Source organism: Eurypyga helias, unplaced genomic scaffold, assembly GCF_000690775.1.
Source record: "Eurypyga helias isolate BGI_N326 unplaced genomic scaffold, ASM69077v1 scaffold5594, whole genome shotgun sequence".
Classification (NCBI taxonomy): domain Eukaryota; kingdom Metazoa; phylum Chordata; class Aves; order Eurypygiformes; family Eurypygidae; genus Eurypyga; species Eurypyga helias.
The window spans coordinates 114096-137963 of record NW_010248091.1 but is presented as its reverse complement, the minus strand read 5'-3'; the positions used below and the strand labels follow the sequence as shown (position 1 = coordinate 137963).

The 23868-nt window shown below is 37.3% G+C and overlaps 1 protein-coding gene across 1 annotated transcript in view; it reads left to right on the top strand.

Annotated features, from left to right (window-relative positions):
• The window catches only part of HTT (huntingtin), a gene marked incomplete at its 5' end in the record, with an annotated part of 74525 nt that overhangs the window by 14308 nt on the left and 36349 nt on the right, over positions 1 to 23868 (top strand). The window contains 25 exons of the mRNA XM_010150936.1: positions 135 to 499; positions 1544 to 1667; positions 1966 to 2084; positions 3060 to 3171; positions 4529 to 4669; positions 5367 to 5525; positions 5613 to 5710; positions 7195 to 7334; positions 8202 to 8265; positions 8662 to 8759; positions 10207 to 10353; positions 11407 to 11527; positions 11735 to 11811; positions 13979 to 14130; positions 14530 to 14732; positions 15528 to 15654; positions 16369 to 16496; positions 17324 to 17434; positions 17982 to 18059; positions 18692 to 18915; positions 19496 to 19574; positions 19712 to 19873; positions 20773 to 20828; positions 21607 to 21755; positions 22365 to 22501. Of these exons, the coding sequence (XP_010149238.1) occupies positions 135 to 499; positions 1544 to 1667; positions 1966 to 2084; positions 3060 to 3171; positions 4529 to 4669; positions 5367 to 5525; positions 5613 to 5710; positions 7195 to 7334; positions 8202 to 8265; positions 8662 to 8759; positions 10207 to 10353; positions 11407 to 11527; positions 11735 to 11811; positions 13979 to 14130; positions 14530 to 14732; positions 15528 to 15654; positions 16369 to 16496; positions 17324 to 17434; positions 17982 to 18059; positions 18692 to 18915; positions 19496 to 19574; positions 19712 to 19873; positions 20773 to 20828; positions 21607 to 21755; positions 22365 to 22501 (3371 nt within the window). The remainder of the gene's footprint in view (positions 1 to 134; positions 500 to 1543; positions 1668 to 1965; positions 2085 to 3059; positions 3172 to 4528; positions 4670 to 5366; positions 5526 to 5612; positions 5711 to 7194; positions 7335 to 8201; positions 8266 to 8661; positions 8760 to 10206; positions 10354 to 11406; positions 11528 to 11734; positions 11812 to 13978; positions 14131 to 14529; positions 14733 to 15527; positions 15655 to 16368; positions 16497 to 17323; positions 17435 to 17981; positions 18060 to 18691; positions 18916 to 19495; positions 19575 to 19711; positions 19874 to 20772; positions 20829 to 21606; positions 21756 to 22364; positions 22502 to 23868) is intronic.

Genomic DNA, 23868 nt, shown 5'->3' with positions numbered 1-23868 from the left:
GAAATAGTAGTTTAACTGTTTAGTTATTAAACCAGGCTAAGGAAAGTGTATAGGTGGATGAGTAGGTGGTGTCTGTGTCAAGAGCAAAATATGTGTTTAAGCACTGGATTGATTCATAAACATGTGTTTTGCAGGTTCTGTGAAAGGCGAGATAACCAGTGAACTGGCTTCTTCATCAGGTGTATCGACAGCTGGGTCAGTAGGGAGTTCAGCTGCTGATTCTGCCGGACATGACATCATTACTGAGCAGCCACGTTCTCAACATACGTTGCAGTCAGACTCCGTAGACCTGACAAGCTGTGATTTGACAAGTACAGCTACTGAAGGGGAAGAAGATGATGTGCTTAGTCGAAGCTCTAGCCAGATCAGTGCTGTCCAGTCAGATCCCACTATGGACTTGAATGATGGTACACAGGCTTCCTCACCAATTAGTGATAGCTCTCAGACTACTACAGAAGGTCCAGACTCTGCTGTAACCCCCTCGGACAGTTCTGAAATTGTAAGTGTGCAGTGGGCAGAGGGGGGATCCCCTTCTACTGAGGGGCCTGACATATCTCAGAGCTCTTCCATGGAGGGCCCAGACTTGGATTCATCTACTTACTCGTCTTCTGCTTTTCCACCCTCAGCTAGTCACAGTGGAAAGGTCAGCAGCTCACACCTCTATTGGAGAGCTTGATCTCCTTTTAACACTTTCACTTCAGCAGTAATTAAAAAGTACAAAGCTGTAATCACTGTGTTCCCTGGGTAGGTCACATGAAGGCATTAACAGATTGTCACTCACTAGAAAAATCTCGATATCAAAGGCTTGACATAAATATATCTTCTTAGTAGCATATACTGCATTTTGTATAGGTACGTTGTTTTGGCACAGGAGGACTAATGGAAGTGTTAAAGGGTGAAGAGTCAGTTTGGAATGATAGAGGAATACTTTTGACACCTAATGCTTTACATTGTCTTCTGCAGTGCTTTTTCACTTGGCAACACGACCTTTTTTTTTTCCTTTTGATTTCATCTTAATGATTTCTCCTGTACTGAGCAAGTGCTGCATGTTTTACTAATGTAGCAGTTACATATATAATCCACCTGCAATATGCATACAATATAGTTTGCTTTTAGGCAAGTGTATTGAGAGGCTTTAATAAAAATGGCAAAGGCAAAATTACTGGGAGCAAGAGCAGATAATGCAAAAAGGGGAGGAATTAGAATTTGAGTTTGGTTTTTTTTTGGGGGGTGTGTGGTTTTTTTTTTTTTAAACTTCTAAGTTTGCTGATAGTAACTTTGGAAGAGTAATAGTCTCTTACCACGACAACAATGGTAAATTTACAATTCTGGTAAACAAATACTCCTGCAAGTGTGAGGACTCAAGAACCAAATGCTAGAGGAGGAAGGGAACTGCTTTGGGGCCTGCATGCAACGGTACACTAATATTTATTGGTCTTATATTTGCTTTCAGATTATTTCTAGATTACTAACACTGCATGTTTGAGATTTAATACTATGTGTTAAGCTCAGTTATTTTAAGTCCTGTTCTTGCACTGTGTAGGTTTTGGAGGGTGCTGAAGGACAATATTCTGGAATGCAAATTGGACAGCTGCAGGATGAGGAAGATGAGGCTGCAAATATTATCCAAGATGATTCATCAGAGTCTTTCAGGAATTCTTCTATTGGTATGTTGATAAAGGAAGGGGATGGGGGTAGGGGGATGGACACAGAACTGGTGAAACCTTTAAGGCAGGTGTTACAGGTGCATCTGCTGTCTTAACTTCCAAGGGACCGAGTACTCATGTAGTGGATGTGATAAATAACTAGATTGAAATGTAAAGTAAGGAACGTATTTCAACACTTCTAATGAGTCACTTGTTTTGATCACTGCGAATTTATTTTCCATGTTTATGTAATTAAGTTCAATTAAAGTGCTTTTAATTTGCATCTGAAATGGTGTTCATGATTTGCCTTTTTCTAAAGCTCTTCAACAGCCTCACCTGTTGAAAACCACGAGTCATAGTAGGCAACCTTCTGATAGCAGTGTAGACAGATTTACATCAAAAGAAGATGCTGCAGATCCTGGTGATCATGAAAATAAGGTGAGAAGTATTTACAGTGGTCTGGTTTAAAGTTTAAAACAGCTAAGGTAGGAAAAAAAAATGGTTATATACCACTAACTTACATGGTCATGTGAGTAGCATGTATGTGTTATGTACTTCATAACACATGTACTGTTATGTAAATTATAGGTCAAAGTAACTAGGGATGTGACTAGTAAATCTGAGTTATTGCCTGGAATTTATGTAACATAAGGGAAATACACAAGTGTTTATCTTGAGTGCCATCACCAGCAAACCCATAGCAGAACTCAAACTGCTGAGAACACCCCCCGCTTTTGTCTGTGCATTAGTAGGGTACACTGATAGTTTATTGCCTGAAATATCTTTGTGCTGGTTGCTAGCTGTGTAGGTAACTTCACAATCTCCTCAGAACTTATGTCTTACTCTGAGCCTCCCTTTCTGCAGAAAGGCTCATGCCATTCTAACCACAGGTTACTGAGTTCCTCTTAAGTTTTTTTGACTGTAGCTTTGGACCTTGTTTTGAGCTGGGGCAAAAGGAGTTTCATTTATGGCAGACAGAGTTAGATCAGCTGAGCTACTTGGGGAATCAAAATGTGAAGATGCAGAAGGTTGTCAGCCTTCTTTGGAAACAACTTAAAAATTAATTGCTTCACATGCAAAGTTTCCACATATCGTTGCTGGTGACAAAATGTGGTTTATCACCTGATAAACCACTTCAGATGAAAACAGCAAGTCCAGCAAATGCTGAAAATCTAAAGAATGATGAGTGGTGTTTCTGTGGTAAAATCAAACCAATTCTGGTTCTGGCTACAAACCACCCGAAAGCATTATGTTTTTAGTCTTTTCTTTTGACTATGTATTAAACACATTTTGTATTCCTGCACATCCCCAAATGTATAAAGGTTATATTTCTAAATCTTGTTGTGCTTAAATATTTTATTAAGTTGAAGACTAACTGTTATCTATATGAAACTTATGATTTGCCTTCCATAGCCCTCCAGGGTAAAGGGAGACATAGGTCACTATACCGATGGAAATTCTGCTCCTTTAGTGCACTGCGTTAGACTTCTGTCAGCTTCTTTTCTACTTACTGGCGAGAAAGGAGGTAAGCTTCTGTTCAAGACTCGTTGGTTCATTGTGTCTCTCAGTATACAGAGTTGGAAATGTGATCTGTTTACTGTCTGTTTTTTCATCTTACCCACCTCTGAAATCTCTGAAGTTTTTTTGTGACAGTCCTGATTTTAATCATGACACACACAGTACAGAAAAACACAAGAACTTTTAAAAATTTGTTCTTTTACACTAAATTCTGTTTTGAACCATTGGGCATCTAAAGAGGTGTTATGGTAACTGAACCTGTAAGTGAAATATTTAATTACACTTACAGTTTGTAAAGTCTTATGAGACTTCAACCTGTGAGTCCATGGTGGTTTACAGCTTGTATGAAGCTGTGAAAACAACCTATATCAGCATTTATCAGTGTTGGGTGCCCAGTTTGCCCACTGTATCAGTATCAATACCTCAAAGAGCAAACCGTTTTCTGAGGTGCAGTTCATTCTGTGGGAACTCCTAAAAACAAGTTCAGAAGAATAGTTTTTTCAAGTACTTGTCTTAATATTTTTACAATTGAGTTTGCTTACAATGCGTAGCTTGTTTTATTAAAACAGGATTAAAAGTATATTTTTTTTTTTAGCTTTTGTTCAGCTGTGTTTGAATTCTGTGTTAATTTTTTTTTGAATGTACTTCAGGTGGAGGAAGTGCTGTTTGTAGCTATTTGTGATTAAGAAGTGGGACTTCTTATTTTAAATGATTCAGCTGTAGTAAGGCAGAAAATTGACCTAAGGTTTTCCAAGACCTAGCTGAAATCTCAAGCTGATTTTTTTCTCCACTTTTAACATGACATGAGCATAAATTAGCGTGGCTGTTCATGTGTGTTTTCTCACATGTGACAGTTGGAGAAGCTTTTTGACAGTAAGTGGTGGTTGGGGCTCAAAAGAGGAGTTATTTACCTTTTCAGCACAGCAATGAAGTGTCAGCAGGGATTTTCCAGAAATCCTTTATGGCACACACTGCTGCTTCTGTCATGTCACAGGCAGGTGCGTATGTGTCGTCATGTGTGACTGAAGTGAGCATTTAAGATGTTTTGTTCTTTTTCCCTGTTCTAAACTGTTAATTGTCATGTTCCTGGAAAGGCAGTAACAGCACACGTACATTATAGTAGCTATATTCTCAGCAATGAAGGGAGTTGGAAGGATGTGGGGCTATCCGCCCCATCCCCAAACACCACACCACTCCCAAAAGAAAAAGATTGCATGTAACTGCTGCCTGGGATAAACTGGAACTACTTATTCTTTCTTCATATTTTTTTTCCAGGCTAAGCTATTTATATCATACAAGCTATTAAACTTAAAAACAATTCAGGAAGCTTTTAAATACCTTTTTTTTCTTTCGCTTCTCTACAGCTTTAGTTCCTGACAGAGATGTGAGAGTCAGTGTAAAAGCCCTGGCAGTAAGTTGTGTTGGAGCAGCCATTGCACTTCACCCTGAGTCTTTCTTCAGCAAACTGTATAAAACACCCCTTGAAGCAATGGGAGAGGAGTATGGTATGGTGCAGTTCACATATCCCATTTCAGTTGTGTGTTTGGGTTTTCAAATGAGTGAGGCTGCATCTATACTGAAAGCTCTGAATCGGGTTTAATGTTTGCAAACGAGTACTGCACTGACTGGAAGGAACGTGCTGTCCGCACTAGTAGCGTGTGTGGTGGGATTTTTTTTTTTTGGTCATAATAAGAGTTAAGTTTCGGTGGATGAGCTTGTACTGCTTCTGACAAGTTGAAGCTTTAAGTACAGCTGCTGTATAGTAGTGGTTTGTTTATCTTATAAATGGTTTCTTCTAGTTTATTTCAGGCCATCTTATAGATGGTTTCTAAGTAATTAAGTTTGTTTTCATGAATGCTACAACATGATCACCAGGGACCTGGGGTATTCAGCTGGTTTGATATTGTTAGTGGCCAAGGTGGAGTGTTGACCAAAACTCTTCTTAGATTCCCCCAGAGTGTTTGTATACAACTGACACAACTCAATAGGGTTTTTTTGTACGTGATCCTTGGTCTGAGCGGTGTGAATGGTGTGTAGATTACATGGAAGGGATGTCTGAAAGGTAGAACTGAGACAGGCATGTTGTGAATATGCTGACATTGATGGTGCAATAATTGGTACCTCCACTGAAATATTTTAAGGAATCAGTTAAGTCTAAGACTAGTATGTTTAAAATAAAGTAGTTCTAACTTGTTTTCTTAGAGGAGCAGTATGTATCAGATATTCTGAACTACATTGACCATGGAGATCCCCAGATTAGAGGAGCTACTGCCATTCTGTGTGGAACAATTGTCAACTCCATTCTAATTAAATCCCGCTTTGATGTGGAAAAATGGCTAATAAATGTCAGAAGCTCAACAGGTAAAAACTTATTTTAAGGGAGTATTTTTTTTTTTAATGTAACCAAAGTTTGCTTTCTTTAATTGCTCTAAATTCTTTTGTTGTTAGGAAACCTCATTTCCTTGGTAGACTGCATACCTCTGTTACAGAAAACGCTGAAAGATGAGTCCTCTGTTACATGCAAACTGGCTTGTACAGCTGTGAGGGTAAGCAGAATTTTAATTTATGTGCACCGCCACAGATCACAGGGGTATTATTTGCTGACTGCTATCCTGTGATGCTCGGGTATATAAACGTGGAGCGAAAACTTTTTCCCCAAGATCTTTGTTGTAGAAAACATGCATTCAGGCACAGAAACGGGGGAACAAACAGCGAGAAAATAACTTGGTATAATGAAATCACAATACTTGCGGTCATAAATATACTGCTATGAGCTGTAATGTTACATTAACCAGCAGTAAGATGAGTGCATTAGATAGGAGACCTAGTGGAAACAGGGAAGTGTGAACATGTAACACCTGGTTGTAGCCTGTATTTGGAGAAGAAAAATTAAATGTGGAAATGACAAGTGAAATAAAAATTGTTTCAGAAAATAATCACTAAAAGTGAGAAAAGTTTCAGGAAAGCATTTCAAATTGGGTGAAAGAGCCATCAGGCAATTGTTAAAATACAGACAATAGAGTCTGAGTGGAAATTAAAAGCATGTGGATTTTTTTTTCTGTAATAAAACCTTTGGGAGCTGTTCTGTGAAAAAGCAGAAGGGTGAAGGAGTGAGCTTTTCCTTGAAGGACTTTCAAAAAAAAGTGGAACTAAAAGGATAAATTGGAGGCCAAAGGAAATTAATTCACTGGGGAGAGGCACAGGGTGGCTGACTATATTGCAGCTTACGCCACAGAGAGGTAAAATGCAGGTAGTGAATATATGGAAAGTATGATTTCATGTGCTGAGAGGAGGGGTCTGATGCAGCTGAGGGAAGAAAATCCAGTTAGTTAAATGGTGCTATCTTTTTAACCTTCTGTGGTTGATCTTACTGTTTGTATATGGTGACTCCATGTATGATTATGACTTTTTAGAAGACTTCAAGCTCAGTTCAAGCAACTTACACTAGTCAATTTTGACTGTCTTTCTCTCAGTATATAACGTTGCCCAACTTCATATTTGTTAGCAGAAATGCTCTAAAGCTTTTTGAGTTGTCAATCCCTGGACAAGAAAGTACATTTTTGTGTGGTTGAGTAAGACATGGAAGTGTAGAGTTTTGTGACTTTTTGCAAAGATCACACGCTGCATATAGTTGAACAGTCATTAAAATGAGGAGGAATGACTTTTTTAAAAAACTTTGGAAATCAGAATCAGATGTCTAAAAATACCTTGTGGAAATTAGGAGAGGCTGTTTCTGAACAGGTAAGAATATAATGCTTGTGGTAGTTCAACTCTGAGGTTTGCACCTTGCTCTTTTGAGGATTGTCCTCTGATTTGAGGCTTGTGTTCCTCTCCAGAATTTAAATTCAGCAGGTCACATGGAGCCTGTGTCCTAGCCTTGCAGAGGACTTAGCTGTGGTACTTTCTCCCAGCTCTTAGGCAACAATTTGTTTTTAATATTCTAAATAAAATAGATTTTTGTGATCACTTACATACTTTATTTCAGAGAACCTCTTCTGTAATACAACTGAAAGTTGTTTTTTTTCCTCAGCTTTGCATCATGAGCCTATGTAGTAGCAGTTACAGTGAACTAGGTTTACAGTTAATTGTTGACCTCCTTACACTGAAGAATAGCTCATACTGGCTAGTGAGGACAGAACTTCTGGAAACACTTGCAGAGGTAGATTTTCGGTAAGTGTTGATATTTTTTTCCATAGGTGTTGTAGCTGCAGTGCAAAGATTCTGTGTGTAGGAAGCTGGAACTGTAATGGAGCAGTTTCTTCTGAAACATTAATGAGTTTCATAAAACTAGTTCAGACCAATCATTCCTATAAGGAATGTATGAATTCCTTTTGTCAACTTGCCATTGACTTAACTACCAAGCCCAATCCTAGTAACACTGTGTAGGAGTTTCTAATTCAGTGGTCTGTTTTATCAAGTCTTCTCTAAATCTGTGATCATAGAGAGACCATATATTCTGGAGACTGACTTGGATTTCATGTCCAGTTGGGTGTGTTTTGAAACAAAAACTTCCTGACTTGTTCTCCATTATTGTCAGCTCTTTTGTTTCTCAGTTTCTGTTGGACTGAAATGAGTTTGACTTTACTTCCTTTTCTTGCATTTCCTCATTCTCTACACCATCTTCCAAGCTGAAAGACAAAAGATTTTTTTATATGACTACAGATAACTTGAAGAATTTTGATAAAAATTGGACTCTTTCTGAATCGTGATATTTGGAATGTGTTACCATCTCTTCAGAACAGCCTGATATTTCCATGCATGGGGGGAAAAAACAAAAATAGAATTACAATTGCAGTGTGTAAATAATGTTTTCTATCTAAAGAAAAGGAATACTTATGTTACACTAGCCTGATAGTGGTTTAGCCAACAGCTTACTTTTTCTAAAAATAGCAGAAAGTGTGTGTTCTTCTCACATTTTCTCTGCACTGGTATTTTTAGAAAATATACAGACAAAAAGAACAAAACAACCCTCAGAGCACTGAAGGGTGAAATAACATTTAATGTTAACTAATTCACTGAATTCTATTTTAACTATAGGCTAGTCAGCTTCTTGGAAGGAAAAACTGAGAGCTTGCACAGAGGTATTCATCATTATACTGGTGTAAGTAAATTATTCAATCAGTATATTGTGTTTCTGCTGTAAGGTACCAGTGCAATTTCAGCACTTCTTGTTTAAATCCAAACACTAATAGCTGTTGTAAGTATGTCTTGTGTAAGTCTGCTCGTGTTTTGAGACTTGTTACAATCTGAAAGATACTTTACTACAGAGAGTGAAATATCTTAGTATTCTTGTGTGTAGTTTTTGTTGTGTGTTGTTTAAACTTCAAAAACATTTTTGGTATTTATGTATTTAAATAATGTATTTAGCAATGTTAAGGTAAAGATTGTCTTACAGACTTGTATGACAGATGAAATCTTAAGTGTTAACTATCTTTCAACAATCTGGTTAAATGATGAGAATGTTAAATGAACTTTAATGTGCAATCTTATTTTATAGCTACTAAAACTTCAGGAGAGAGTGCTTCATAATGTTGTAATATGTCTGCTTGGAGATGAAGATCCAAGAGTGAGACATGTAGCTGCAGCTTCATTAAGGTAGGATGTGTTTTTGTTTGGGTTTTTTTGTTTTTGTTTTTGTTTTTTTTTTTTTTTGAAAAAGGAGTTTAGAAAGATTTGCATGTAACTGTACCTATAACTAAAATAATCCCTGGTACCTGGAACATGCATTGTTCTGAACCATCAGGCAACTGTGCTTTGCTTATTAGCATTACAATTTCATTGAACTGTTACATTCTGAGGGTCACTTTCAGTTTCAACTTGGAGTTAGTTTTCTGTGTGCTGAAGTGATTCCTTCAGTATCCTGACAGTAGCTGAGGGGTTTAAAATGTTGCAGTTCTACTGAGTTGCCCTAACTCCCAAACGCAGTAGCTGCCGTGTGGTTGTAAGTAGCGTATTTTAAAACTTTCATGCTCACCGATTATAGTGAAGTAGCTAATCTTGTTTAAAAAGCAGCTGTTGTCTGAACAGCAGTTGTAGGAAGTTACAGCTAAACACACCGAACACCAAGGATTAGTTGGTAGTTAAACAGAGTTAAAGAACTTCAGTTTTATGTTTAAACAAGTTGGGACCATCTAATACTGGTTTCCTGGAATGCTTTATTGTCAAAGCAGTCTTTTTCCTAGTGTGTGTTTTGCTTTTTTTTTTTTGGACTATTAATTATTGTCCATTCCTAATAACTAACAAAGGACAATGAAACCTTAAAAATTCTGCCACTTAAAAGCATTTGTATTGCAGGAAAAGCTCAGCAGAGAAATCAGTAACTGTTGCATCATAGTTAACCCAGGGACTTGATTTTGAAATGGTGTTATTTTGTTACCTCGAGTCGTAACAAGCTAGTTTTTCTGAATCTTCATGTTAGCGACTTAGTGACAACAGTAGTGTTAAGGTTGGAAAAGACCTGACTGCTGGAGAAAGCTGCTGCAAGCTTTCAACAGCCCTTGGGAACATCCACTGTGTGCATTCATTGGAAGTACTGTCAGTGAAGTTATAAGATAAGTATGCTGTAGTTTTTTACTGTCTTAGTTGAAAATCTTATTGTGCAAGATGACTGGATCTTAAATATAAGTTTTACTGTATAGAAATCAGATGGTGAAAATTTATCCTGTTCATATACCCATGGGGAGAATACCTGTGGAGACAGGGGAACACTGATAGGGAAATACTCTAGCGAAGTGGTAGTTGTAGTGTGTATAGACATGTATTGCTAAGATTTTCTTTTTAACTACCATATGTCTGGAGCAGTTCCTTTGCCCTGATTTGAGCTCCTTGATTATAAGGAATAGCAGTTGTATAAAGTTTTATAAAGATGAATTCAGCTTAACAGCAACTTTTAGTAACAGCTTTTATTTATGATTAAATATGTGTAATTAGTGTATGCAGCTTTCTGAACTGTGTATTAAATGTATTCTAAATGTAATTTAAATTTTATATTAAATAACTAACTTCTGAATAATGTTTTTCCTTTCTGACAATTATTGTTAAGGCTTGTTCCAAAGCTGTTTTATAACTGTGATCAAGGACAGGCTGATCCAGTTGTGGCAGTAGCAAGAGACCAAAGCAGTGTCTACCTGAAACTACTAATGCATGAAACACAGCCTCCATCTCACTTTGCAGTGAGCACCATCACTAGGTATGTTGTGTAGTGTCTTGCTTTAAGAGGAACATGGACCTAAATTTCAGTTCATAATGTCCAGAATCCTAGTTAAATGCTGCAAATCCATGTGCTTAGGAATTCCTTTTCCAGTCTGTAAGAACATCTGTAGTAGTTCTAGGCTCCACAAACAGACTTGTGTTTAAAGAATAAACTGGTGTGTGAGTTACTGGGGATGTGCTGACACTTTGATCATAGTGTGTCACAGATCAGTGACGCCCTATCTTCTTTTCCTCCTGAGATCTCCCTCTTTGTCCATTACACCGCACAAGTAGGTGCAGCTTTGCAACCTAATTACACGTATACATTATTGTTGTTCAAGTATGTTGATCGGGATTTATAACTCTCTGCAACCACAATCCTTAAACAGGATGTGGAGTCTGTACTGCCTGTACAGTTAAAAAATAAATTGTAATTTTGATAGTGTGATCTTACTGCTGGTGTTTTCCTGCCAACTCTACTTTCCTAACCTCTTCTGTTTAAATATATATTCTTACAGACAGTATGAGTTGTATACATTTGAGGGTTCTTTGCTTCTATCACTTTGTCAAACGAGTTTTTAATTATGTACGTTTGCATACCTGATATTGATCATGTCACTCAAGACATACTATAATATGGAAACAAACTTTGTGGACACTGTTATATTAGAGACAAACCAGTTATTTTTCTACAGCAATAATCTTTTTACAGCACTAAACTAAAGTTTGTGAACATGCAAAAATGTTAGATGGATTTGAACAAAAGCAGAAACTGATGTGAAATTGGTGGTGATTTGTAGAACACCTGGTTAGGTGTTGAGAGTTAGACTACTGTTTCTGTTTGCTAACAAACAGACTTATTTATAAACTGAATTGCTTGTAGTATTTTTTGCTTTTATATTAGCAAATTGTAATAAGGCGATATTTAAGAGTGTTCTCATCTTTTTGTATTTCATAAGCAGTCTATCAAATATGTAATAGCAATTTAAGCTGTAATCACTTTGGAGGGGTTTCTTTTGTAAGTACGTAGTTGTGTATGTTCTTTTTTCAGAACATACAGAGGTTACAATATGCTGCAAAGTCCAACAGATGTCACGATGGAAAACAATCTCTCAAGGGTTATTGCAGGAATTTCCCATGCACTGACAATATCCACTACAAGAGCACTGACAGTGAGTTTTTTCCTATTTGCTGTAGTGACTGACTTCTTTTTTTATGTGCTTTCTTTATTTTTAATTATCTCCTGACTATAGTTGTATCTGCAGCTTTGGCGCTGTGGCAGTGGCAATAGTAGTGTGTTTATTCTCACTCTTACGTTGCTGTTGTTGCTAACCCTTCCAGTGATGAAACTGATGCGGTTCTTGGTGTTAACTTTTCAGTTTGGCTGCTGTGAAGCTTTGTGTCTTCTCTCCACGACATTTCCAGTCTGCACGTGGAACGTGGGATGGCACTGTGGGTATGTTCCCTCATCTGTTATTTGAGCTTTTGAAAGTCACATTTGCAAAACGGAAGTACACTTACTTAGGTATCTAAAGCCCTGGTTTAGATATATGTTGTTAAACTTATCTTAGCAGCTACTTAAGAACTTCATACTGAAGACTGTAACATGAGGTTGTCATGATATTTGGTGTCAGCATTTTGTCATCTGTGGAACCACAGTGTAGCACAGCAGGAGTTGGCTGCAGCTGCTATAGTAGAAATACTATAGTACATATGATCAGTATCTATCAAAATAAAGAATGGGAGAAAATTTTCCATGTGTTTGAAAGAATATCTATCTACAGATTAGTGTCTTGTAGTATCTCTTTAAAATCAGAACATCATTTTTATCTTGATCTCATGTTTATGTTGAAAAACAATGGGTAAAGCTGGCTCATAATTGCTTTTATAACTATAAAAGTGTCAGGTACACTTAAATTGTTCTCATTTGGCACACTGAATGGGAACAGCAAATGAGATAACACTTACGTACTATAGATATGTAGGTAATATATGATAGTCCCAAAGTACTTAGATTCTGAAGAGTTTCTTCAGAACTGTATAGTAGGCAACTATAAAGCTTTGATTTTTGCCTCTGGTGATCAATATGCCACATGAGCTGTAGAACTGACTACCTGAGATGTGCACGTGTGGAGACGTTTGGTTTTTAGGTAGATTTGACAGCTTTTGTGTTGATTTTCTTCATTGCTGTTGTCTAGTATTTTCCTTTTCTGCTATCCTGAAACTATTGCAAAGGTTTTTGTTTTAAAAACAAAACCCCCACAACAAAAATAAAACCAAGCAGCTGCTTTTCTTGTCGGTGTGCCCTTTCTTCCCTTGCTAGTAATGTGTGGCGTGTTCTGTATATGCATTCTGAAAGTTGTGTTTTGAGCTATAGGTCCTGTTCTAACAAATGAAGTAAGTGAGGATGTGAGCTGTATTTATCTGGAAAAGATCAGTGCAGGATTGCAGCAATGCCTTCTGCTCTACCCAGCTTAAAAAGATGCTATTTTTAAGCTGCATCTAATATTCACCAGCGATGCAATGACATAACCTTTGCCCTTTCCTCTAATTACTTATTTACAAATTTTTGACCCATGTTCATACTTATTTGGGTTGTAATTTTATTCTTGTGGAACGATATGAACGTTTAGTATTCTGGGTAATAAGAATGTGACATGGATAATAACACGAGAATTTTGCCAGAACTCTTTTCTGTCCTAAGTATTGTCATGCTTATGGTTAAAAAACTACTGGAATTGCTGCATTCCAACTCTGTTCTGCTCAACATGGATTAATTCATGGGTTTCTAACTGTAGCTAATGTAAACAACACTTGTGTATGAAAATACTTTCTTTTAAAAATATAAGGCACTGTAATTACCTGTCTAGTTCTGTCAAAATAATAGCTATACTTAATGTAAAGTTTACTTTCTAAAATTGGTCTAGTTGTATTAGGCCAAAATAATTACATTATAAGATTATTTTTAATTTAGAAAGGTATCCTGAAACAATCCTTTTACTTAGAGGTTGCAGAAAGTCTTTTCCTGAAACAGTTAGGAGTACTGTGCAGGTCTTACAGCTTTGAAGTGATGTGTGTAATTGACATAGTATTGACAAACCTCTTTTGGTGATCTTTACCTGCTCTCTTTGAAACTTGAGTTTTTTGGGGAAAATCTGGTTTTATAATTATTGTAAAGGAAAATGTGGAATGCAGCAGCAAATTACAGTCTAAATGACTTGGTGGATTACAGTTGTTTAATTCAATTCTTGTCACATTGAAACAGTATCTTCTTATATTGCAAAGCTACACCTTATGCTTCCTTATGCGCAAGAGTTTTTATCTGGAGACAGTTCAGGAGCATACTAGTTAGCAATTAAACAGATTTCTTCAGTTTATCAGTAGATGTCACTAGCAGCCATGATACTTGATATTTAAAAAAAAAAGGCTCTTCAGGAAGACAAAGTATTGTCATGTTTGCTGCAAGTTGATTTTGTCCTACTTCAGTGTTAAATGTGTATTTCTGTAGTACTGATCTTACGTTTTTAGATTAGCAGTCTACTTGACTGTTAGTTTTCTTAAGACTTTAAACTTGCCAAGATAGGGGGTAAAAAAGTAATGGCATTCCAAAATTAAACTTCCAGTGTTTCCCAGCCAAGTCCTTCAGATGAAGCTCAGAAGGGCTGCACCATTGGGATGGCTGGCATGGTCCTGTCTCTACTTTCCTCAGCGTGGTTCCCACTGGACCTGTCTGCACATCAGGATGCTTTGATTTTGACTGGAAACTTACTTGCAGGTGAGGCAGAACAAGAATAGTATGATTGTCCTGATATTTTTACCATTAACATCAGAAGGCCCGTATCTCTCCCTATTTTGATTGCATGCAACAGAACACTTGCAAGACTGAGCAGAAGTAGTCAACGAGGAACTTCTTGCACCCAGGAGGTTTGAAAAGATGCTGCCTCCATGATGCAGACTTCCGTTAGTTGCCAAAGGGAGTGTGCAGCATGCCTAGTACAGGCTGGGTACAAAGAATTAATGTTTTGCTGTTATATAATATACAGTTATTGCTGGTTTGGGAAATACAGGCTTTTTCTATTTAGATTTCTGTTCTTGTACGCATCTAAAATTTTATGGTACTTAATTCCAAGTTTTTATCTTCTATTTCTTTTAAATAATGTGATTACGATTGCAGCAAGTGCTCCCAAGTGCTTAAAGAATCCCTGGAGTTCTGAAGAAGATTCAAACCAAGGTGCTGCAAAGCAGGAGGAACCCTGGCCAGCTCTGGCAGATCGAAGTCTTGTGACTTTAGTAGAACAGCTCTTTTCTCATCTGCTGAAGGTCATTAATATTTGTGCACATGTAATGGATGATGTTGCTCCTGGCTCAGCAGTAAAGGTATGTATTATGAATTTAAAAAATTGTATGACTTAAACGCTGTTGTAATTCGGACCTTTTCAGGGATCTGCATTTTAGAGTGTATACGGGTAACTATATAATAGCTTGGTAATATGACTCCACTATGAGTAGGAAAGCAAGTAACATGAAAAGAACATGCATATCATTATTCCACATAACACATTTTTGTGTAGTTCTGCAGTGCTTATATTATTACCTTAAATTTTGGACCTTCTATCCTGGTGACTTCACTTGAAACAGTAATTCAGTGAGAGGCGTATATAGTAAATGCAGTATAGGATTGCATACTCTCACAAATATCTGACTTTTTGGTTGGTTGGCTGGCTGTAATGCACTGAGTTCCTTTTGGGGTGAAAATGTCTTTTGTGTTTTGAATATCCTGCAAAATATTTTGATTTCTGAAACAGCTCATTTTGAGACTGATTTAGTGACTACAGGGCAATGCTGTTAGTATTGTTAGTAATTTCTTCATATTCTAAAAATGTGAGATTTTTTTTTTTTTGACACTCCTTTGTCTGGAATCAAAAGGAACTTTAGTCATTGAGTTCTAATTCCATCTCATTGGCTTATCCTGAGAAGGAAAATACGGCCTACATTAAACTTCCTTTTCACCCAGGAAATTCATATCCTGAGCCTGTGAGTTTTGAGACATTTTAATTTAACGGACATTCAAATAAATGGGAGTTTAAACAGAAGATGAATATGCTTATATTCATGTGGAAGAAGGAAAGCTACTTGTGCATATGAAATTAATAAAGCTTCTTTTAATTCTAGGCAGCATTACCTTCTCTCACAAACCCGCCTTCTCTTAGTCCAATTCGGAGGAAGGGGAAAGAGAGGGAGCCTGTCGAACAGGCATCTGTGCCAATGAGCCCTAAAAAGGGTGGTGAAACAAGTCCAGGTAGGCATACTCACTCCTATTTACCCTCCCACCTACCATATCCACCTAGGTATGGTTACGGCTTAGAGAGAAGAAATAAAACTGAGTAGCTTTTTTTCTGAGGCTGTAGTTCAAAAGGCTGGCAGGCCTCCTGTCACAAGTTCTTCTCAGTGTTGCATTGCAGGAAAAGCAGCTGGGGGGGGTGGGGGGCTTTTTACGCTTTGTTTTTTGTTTTTTTTCTTTAATGAAAAATAACTACTTTTCAAAAGCAAGGTACTTCTGAATCCTTTTCCTCATTTTTTTCTGAATGTACTCAGCTAATGTCTGACATTAAGAAGTAATTTGGGTATGCATTTTACTTAAGGTTTGAAAGCTGCTCTGCAACTTTTTTCAGGAGTAGCTTATGGTGCTCTTGGAAACAAGATTCTAAGTCTTAAACTTTTTTCTTTCTTGGTAATGAATGAAGGAAATGGGTGTTAATTCTGTTTTGTAAATTGTACTAACACTTCAATAGTATGCCAGCTCGGTTAATTCCTTGTGTCTCAGAGGCCTCGTTTCTTGGAATGCTAGTTCACTTTGTAGTTCTACAGCATGTGTGTTTGCAGTTGAAGATATACATGTGGAACGAAAATTTCATGCTGTCTGATAATTCAGATATGGCACGTTATGTTGAGTATACATGTCACGAGAACCCTAGAAAAAGTATGTTGTGCTAATCTGTGATGTAATTTTAAGCTACTAGGCAAACTGATTCTACTGGGCCTGTTCCAACAAGTAAATCGTCTTCAGTAGGAAGCTTTTATCATCTTCCATCATATCTGAAGTTATACGATGTCTTGAAAGCAACCCATGCTAATTATAAGGTACTGCATGATATTGTTTGAATTAGGATGGAGTTGGGCAATTGCTTTGTGCTCCTTTCAAACGTGGCTCTGCTTGTGTCAAGACTCACTTGTTTGTCCGTGTGAACAGTTTATCTCCACAGAAAAAAAATTAATATCGCAACACAATTCCTGTGTGATCTACTCTAGGTGATCCTACTCTGGCGGGGGGTTGGACTAGATGAGCTCTAGAGGTCCCTTCCAGCCCCTTCCACTCTGTGATTCTGTGTAAACCACCATAAGTAAAACCAAAAAACAACTGAACAGACCCTCCTGATAGGCTTTGCCATTGTATTGCTAGTTTCTCTGTTCTCACTAATGCTGGAACCAAATGACCCTTCACTGGCTTGGGGGTGCCAAATGGATCCCAGTGTCTGTTCTCTCTGCTTTTTGTTCCAGGATGAGTAAGCTTTTTCCTCATTAGTTCAAGTAATAGAAACTGCATTCCCATGACACTTGGTGATCTGATTTGTACACTTCAGGTGGTGTATTTTTATTACACTTACTGTGTTTCTGAGAAATACATTATCCCTTCTCTACTGCTTATAAACATCCTAGGCCTTCCCAGATGCTGCATCTTTGTCAAGCTATAAGTGCCCTCTTCTTGTGTTAGTCAAAATGAAGTCCTGCCTTTCCAGCAATTCAGAAGGGAGGGTAAGCTGCCAGTGGTGTTGATTGAACTACATTGACATTTTAGGTGAAAGGTCATTTTGTGTCAATACCCGCCTTCTTTCTGTGTGGGTTTTTGGTTTTGTCTCCTTCACAAGTAATTGCTAAGTAAAAGTGTGGTTTTCTTTGTGTGGGACCAGGTTACTTTGGATCTCCAGAACAGTAATGAGAAGTTTGGATGTTTCTTACGGTCTTCCTTGGATGTTCTGTCCCAAATCTTGGAACTTGCTACTCTTCAAGACATTGGAAAGGTATATGATTTGCGTGTTTTGTAGTCAAGTTGTCCGCTATCTGTGTCCCTTACTGGGAAAAAGCACATACTGATTTTTAAAAATGCCCTAGAAGCATTGTGCTGCCCCAATGTTGGGTAAATTTCTAAAGCAGATTTTCCAGGTTAAACTGCTGCTGTTGAAAACTAGAGTAATTTTTTTTACTGTTTACATTTCATGTAGAGATTTTTCTTTCCAGCAGAATGGTTTGCCTTCAGTCATTTTTACTATATTAAAATGGGTATATTTAGATATATTAAATGTATGAAATATCAGGAGGCATACTGCTGTCCTTCCTCTCCTGTGTCTTTTTTCTTTTTTATCCTTAACTGTGGTGTTAGGCATTGTGGTATTTTAAGACTAGGAGGCAGATCTTGCTTTTTTATTTCTTTACATACTTCCATGATTTCCTTTTAAATTTAGTTTTACTTAGTAAAAAAAAAGAAAACTTACTGTCCAATTTTTGTACTAGTTCTTGATATAATGAAGGAAAATGCAGTTAGGTGCACCTGTTTTTCTGCTTTTGTAGTGTGTAGAAGAAATTCTGGGATACCTAAAATCATGTTTCAACAGAGAACCAACAATGGCAACAGTTTGTGTACAGCAGGTAAGGAGATAATATTTTTTTTTCTGTGTTACTGGAAGGTTAATCCTGATGTTTTGTGATTATCAGCTGGATATTAAGACTGGCCATTTTTTTAAGGGAAGCAGTGTGAGGAAACTGTAGCCCAGGTGGGGCAAACAACATGTTTTCTTTGATGTTCATGACTTGTTCTGAAACTTGATATCATCTGAATAATAACTTGAACTGCTTCCAATTCAGAAGTACTCTAGCTAATGCACAGAAAATGCTTGTGTCCTTCCTTCCCAAATGTGTTCTGTAGCCGGTTAACTACATCAAAAACCTAGAAAGCTAGGAACTGCCTTACTGATGGATTTCTTGTGGGCTTCCATTTAAACATTTGGGTTCAAGTCATCAGTGCTGAATTTTGGCAGGAGGTGATCTGTAGTAGACTGAGTTGTCATATGGAAATAGCATCAGTTGCAAAACTACTGCTTTTTGGGTGACATGTGGATTGTTTCTTTTTTTTTTCTCTAGCTTTTTCCTGTCATGCTGTATTTGACTACGTGATCTGCAGTTTGCACTTTGACCTTTCCTCTTAAGCCCTTTGGAAGGATGAGGAGTCAACTTCGTTTTCCTGAAATGTTAACTTCTTTTTTCCTTCCAATCTTCTCTAGTTATTGAAGACCTTGTTTGGGACAAACCTGGCTTCTCAGTACGATGGCTTGTCGTCAAACCCCAACAAAGCTCAAGGCAAAGCTCAGCGCTTAGGTTCTTCCAACTTGAGACCTGGTCTCTACCACTATTGCTTCATGGCACCGTACACACATTTTACACAAGCCCTTGCTGATGCTAGTCTGAGGAACATGGTTCAGGCTGAGCAGGAACACGATGCTTCAGGGTAACTTTTCTTCCCTTATGATATAATGTTACCTTGAACTAGAATCTCTTTATTGTTTTTCATAAATGCAAGTATCGTAGGGGGGCTGGGTAACTTGAAATTACAATACTGTGCATTACTTATTTCTTGTAGACTTACTTGTAGTTTGTCTTGGTAGCAGCACTGTATTGATTAGCACCAATGTGTTTTCCAAATCAAAGCTGAATCACTAAGATGGTTGTCACTTAAGGTTGGGTTTGGTTTTTTTTAAAAGCATAATAGTCTTAAATGCTTGTATTCAAAATTACTTCATTAGTTTGCTAATTGTAGCAAATAGTAGCATTAAATGCAAGGCAAAAGGATAATCTAAGTAAAGACCAGAAATTCTTTCTCTACCAGACGTTTGTCCACAAATCTATGTGATCTGATCACAATGGACTATAGGTTGTCTCTTGCTCTTCTGTGTTATTAAGATTCTAGAAGTAGTCAAGTAGATAAGGAAAAATTGGCATTGGTAAAACAATATGCATCTAAAGAGTGTGTTTGTGCCTCTGGGGTTTTTTTTTAATGTGTGTGGGTTTTTTTGGTCTTTTTATGACAGATGGTTTGATGTGCTGCAAAAAGTTTCTACACAGCTGAAAACTAGCATTACCAGTGCAGCCAAACATCGTGCTGATAAGGTACTTGTACCTCTGTACTCCTGAAAGAGCTGTACCTTAGATTTAAAATATTCTTCCTCCTTTTAAAAGAACGTAATTTGGTTTTGAATCAGAGACCTGTTCAGATGTTAGATTACTTTAAAATCTCTCTGTTACAGAATGCTATTCACAATCACATTCGTTTATTTGAACCCCTTGTCATAAAAGCATTGAAACAATATACAACAACAACATCGGTACAGTTGCAGAGACAAGTTCTAGACTTGCTTGCTCAACTGGTTCAGCTACGAGTTAACTACTGTCTTCTGGATTCAGATCAGGTTGGTACCTCATCATTTTCGCACTTTGTAGCAGAGGGATCTTGCCAGCAGGCTTGATGTTTGCAGCAAAAATACTTGAAACAATCTGTTTATTGTTCTGTAGGTAGAAACCGACTTAAAGGAGGGCGAGACTCAATTCCCTCCCCCAACCACGGAGCTCCTGATTTTTCTGTTGCATATAAATTACTTACTAAGCTCTGCAGCAACTATTTAAGAGCTGTTCATCCGATTGACTTTAGGCATAAGACTATGTGGACAATACAGTCAGTATTGTTAAATAAAACTTAATTTGCAAATAGTAATACCTTCATTCTAGATAGAGAGCATGGACTTGAGCATGACTGAGCATGAGCATTATGTTTGTCAACCAGTATTTGATTTTAATGGCAGGGGAGAAGCTAGTGACAAATACAGTAGTCTGTGTGGTTGTCCACATAAGCAGTAAATTTATAGCATAAAATTTGTTTTATTTACTACAGTATATTTGGGTTTATAAACAAGTGTGAGGTGCAGGACACCACTTTCCTGTAAGTTTGTATACAGATAAATCTTTTCAATGGATAAATACTTTGGATTTTATTTTTGTTGAGAGCTAGATTTTTGGTTGATTCTTGACCGTAATGCCTCAAATAGTGTGTGTGCAGGAGTGAGAGAGTTACACTGAAAAATATATAGACTATAGGTGAAATGTGGCATAAATCCATACAAGCCTGTAACATCAGCAAGATTGTCAAGATATTCTATGACTGTAGAGGGAACACTTCATGACATATTAGGATGAAGTACAACTGTTTTTCAGTGACTCTTTCCTTTTTCTCCTTCTAAAATATGCACTTATATAACTACCGAATTATTTCAAATGGTAATTAATGTCTCTGTATGGTTTATTCTCTCTTTAGGTGTTTATTGGATTTGTGCTAAAGCAGTTTGAATACATTGAAGTAGGACAGTTCAGGTATGAAATGAGCAAAGATCCTTTTATCGGTGTGGGTTTACGACTTATTCTGAAACATGTAATGGTTAGCTTTGCTGGTTATTTCTGCCTTACTACAAAGTGAGAGCTACCTTCTGGGCAATGTGCTTGTTTACTGTCTGGCTCCAGTGGTAGCCCTTTCAGATGATTTCGGTTCCATGTGGCTGAAGAAGTCAGGAAGAAGCATGGGAAAAAAGAAAAATCTTAAGCTCTGTTGTTCTGTTTCTCTATCTGGTATTTTAAAATGGTTCCACTAGGACCTCTCCCTAAAAGCTACACTGTCAGCAATCAGGACATCATTGCTAGGATTCACTTCCTGAAAGGAGAACTGTTTCTTCCTATTGTGGATTTGGTGTGGATCCACATGTATTCTTATCACCTCGTACATTTTGTGTAGTACCTAACAGATTATAAGCAATGCAGTGGAATTCTTGTCAGCTATTTCTGTGTTTTCTCACTCAAGTTTGTGTGAAGACATAAGTGGATTTTTTGCTCTGTGGGTCACCTACAGAAATATTCCAGTGTGTGTCATGCATTAGATAATATGTTATAGCATTAGTAACTGTGTAATGTCAAAGCTTGAAAGAAAACCCCTGGGGAAAAAAAAACAATAATGAAGAACAGGGTACAAAAACTACGGAAATACTGTTCACTGCTGAAAAACACTTTCTAAAAAAAAAAACCTTACTGTAAAAAGATTAACTTTTACTGAATAGAGTGGTGCAATTCAAACTTGACACTTGTAATTCTTTTTTTTCAGGGAGTCTGAAGCAATTATTCCTAATATATTTTTTTTCCTGGTGTTGCTGTCTTATGAGCGGTATCATTCCAAACAGATAATCGGAATTCCTAAGATCATTCAGCTGTGTGATGGTATCATGGCCAGTGGGAGGAAAGCTGTTACACATGGTAATTAAAAGAAAAAAAATCATCAACACTACTATTAATAGTTCAGCAGTAAAACCAGTATTGAATATTAAGCTCTAGAAAATGGCAATCATACTGATTCTTCCAGAAGACACTAGCTTTTAATACATGAAATAAGCCTCATTCAATTCCTTCAGGAAATTTACCCTACTAACACTGCTACCCCATATTTTGCATTGTTCACAATAGCAACAAAGCTTTTATTTAAAAGCTTATTAGGTAGTAAGTTTGCAGCATAGCAATACTTTAAAGGCTCTGATTTTAATTTTCAGTTCCCTTCCCTTTCCCTTCACTTTGAGCCTTTAAGTAGAAGCATCTGTCTCATACTTCCCACTGATTCTGGGAATATAAAAATATCTGGTTTAGCTATGAGAGTCATCAAATGTGTCCATAATATATACGTTTTCTAGTAGAAGTAAAAAGATAGACATCATTATGTGTGATAAGTTTGGGTTTTGTTCTTACCCATCCCTAAAAAAACCCAAACCCTCAAACTACAGCAGTTTACTTTTAGTAGCTGGACTGTTAGAACAAGAAAACGCTGTTAGGAGTGACTTGTCTCTCATGTAAAACAAGCAAATCTCATTTCAGCAATACCAGCTCTGCAACCCATCGTTCATGATCTCTTTGTGTTAAGAGGAACAAATAAAGCTGATGCTGGAAAAGAGTTGGAAACACAAAAGGAGGTGGTAGTGTCAATGTTGCTGAGACTTATTCAGTATCACCAGGTAAGAGAGGAGGACAAAGTGTCTCTCTTTATGGACTATGAAAAGGTAACATTGCTTTGACTGCCAAAAATTCTTCAGGCCGTATTAATGACTTTCTGTACAAAACGTAAAGAGCTGGACTCTGTGTGATCTTTCCTTATAGAGAGAGTAGGCATGGATTTTTGAGGGTATGAGAAAGGTTCTGCATTACAAATCAGTATTTCAAGTCAAATAACACATCTGTGAGATTTTATAGTCCAGCACAGGTAATAAAGCACTGAAGAGGTCCAGTTAGGATCACTTCCTTAGTTGTGTTGCAGATGAATAAACAGAAGGTTAGTAGAAGAGTTGTAATAAATTAGGATTCAAGAAAATTAAAAGGATGGGAGGAAGGGTGTAAGAGGACAAGATTGAAAGTGGGAAACGTGCTGCATAGAGACAATCTAGCAGCAGCAAAGTCTCAATAACATTTTAAAACATGAATTATTTGAATAAGGTAATGAAAGTGGTAATTAGGCAGTCGTTAGCACTTACTGCTTTGTCCCAGACCTTATGGGTCTTGAAAACATGTTTCTGCCTTGTAGGAGTGTAAGAATTGCTTTATTCAATACACTTTTGTTTAAAATAAAACCACAAAAGTAATTCTAAGAGAATTGACATAATTAACATGGGATCTTATTGCTTATTCAGGTGCTTAACAAACTTAATGTGCTTTTCCTTTCATCTTGTGAAAATGCAGTTGTAGTGTGTGCTAATGTAAGCAATGTATTTTCTGAGAATAGTTGTTAAAGAAGTCAGTACATCTTGTCAAAATAATTTGTTAGAACTGCATGTTCAGACTGGGGTAATTTTGTATTATCCACACTTTCTTTTGAATTTATAGTTTTATAATCATAAAATGACTAATATAACGGTATGAAATGACACTCTGTAGACACATGATGTGGAGTAGTGAATAACTGTGTTACATAAGGTACTGCAGCTGCTGGCAGACCCCCTCCTGCCACATTTAACCTGTTAATGATCACCCATCCACTGCTCCTCCCACACGATCCCATTTCTAATTCTCATTCTGTCCTGTTCTGCTGGTGCAGTATATATAACCTAACCACTGGGCACTTATTTTGTGGCTGGGATGTTCTGCAGTGGTGTCCTTGTAACTTCAGAGGCTCCAGAAGCTGCAACCTTCAAGTCTTTTCTGTTACCAAGTCACTAGCCCAGAATGGGTCCTATGTCCTTTCTTATGAGAAAGCTTTTTTGGAAAGAAAGTCTTCTGGTCATCTTTTCCTTTCTTGACTTGGCTGTGTTTCTGAATCTGACCTACTTGAATTTCTTCTGCAGGTGCTCTGCCTAACTTGTTTTCTGAGCTAATTCTGCTTTCCAGCTCA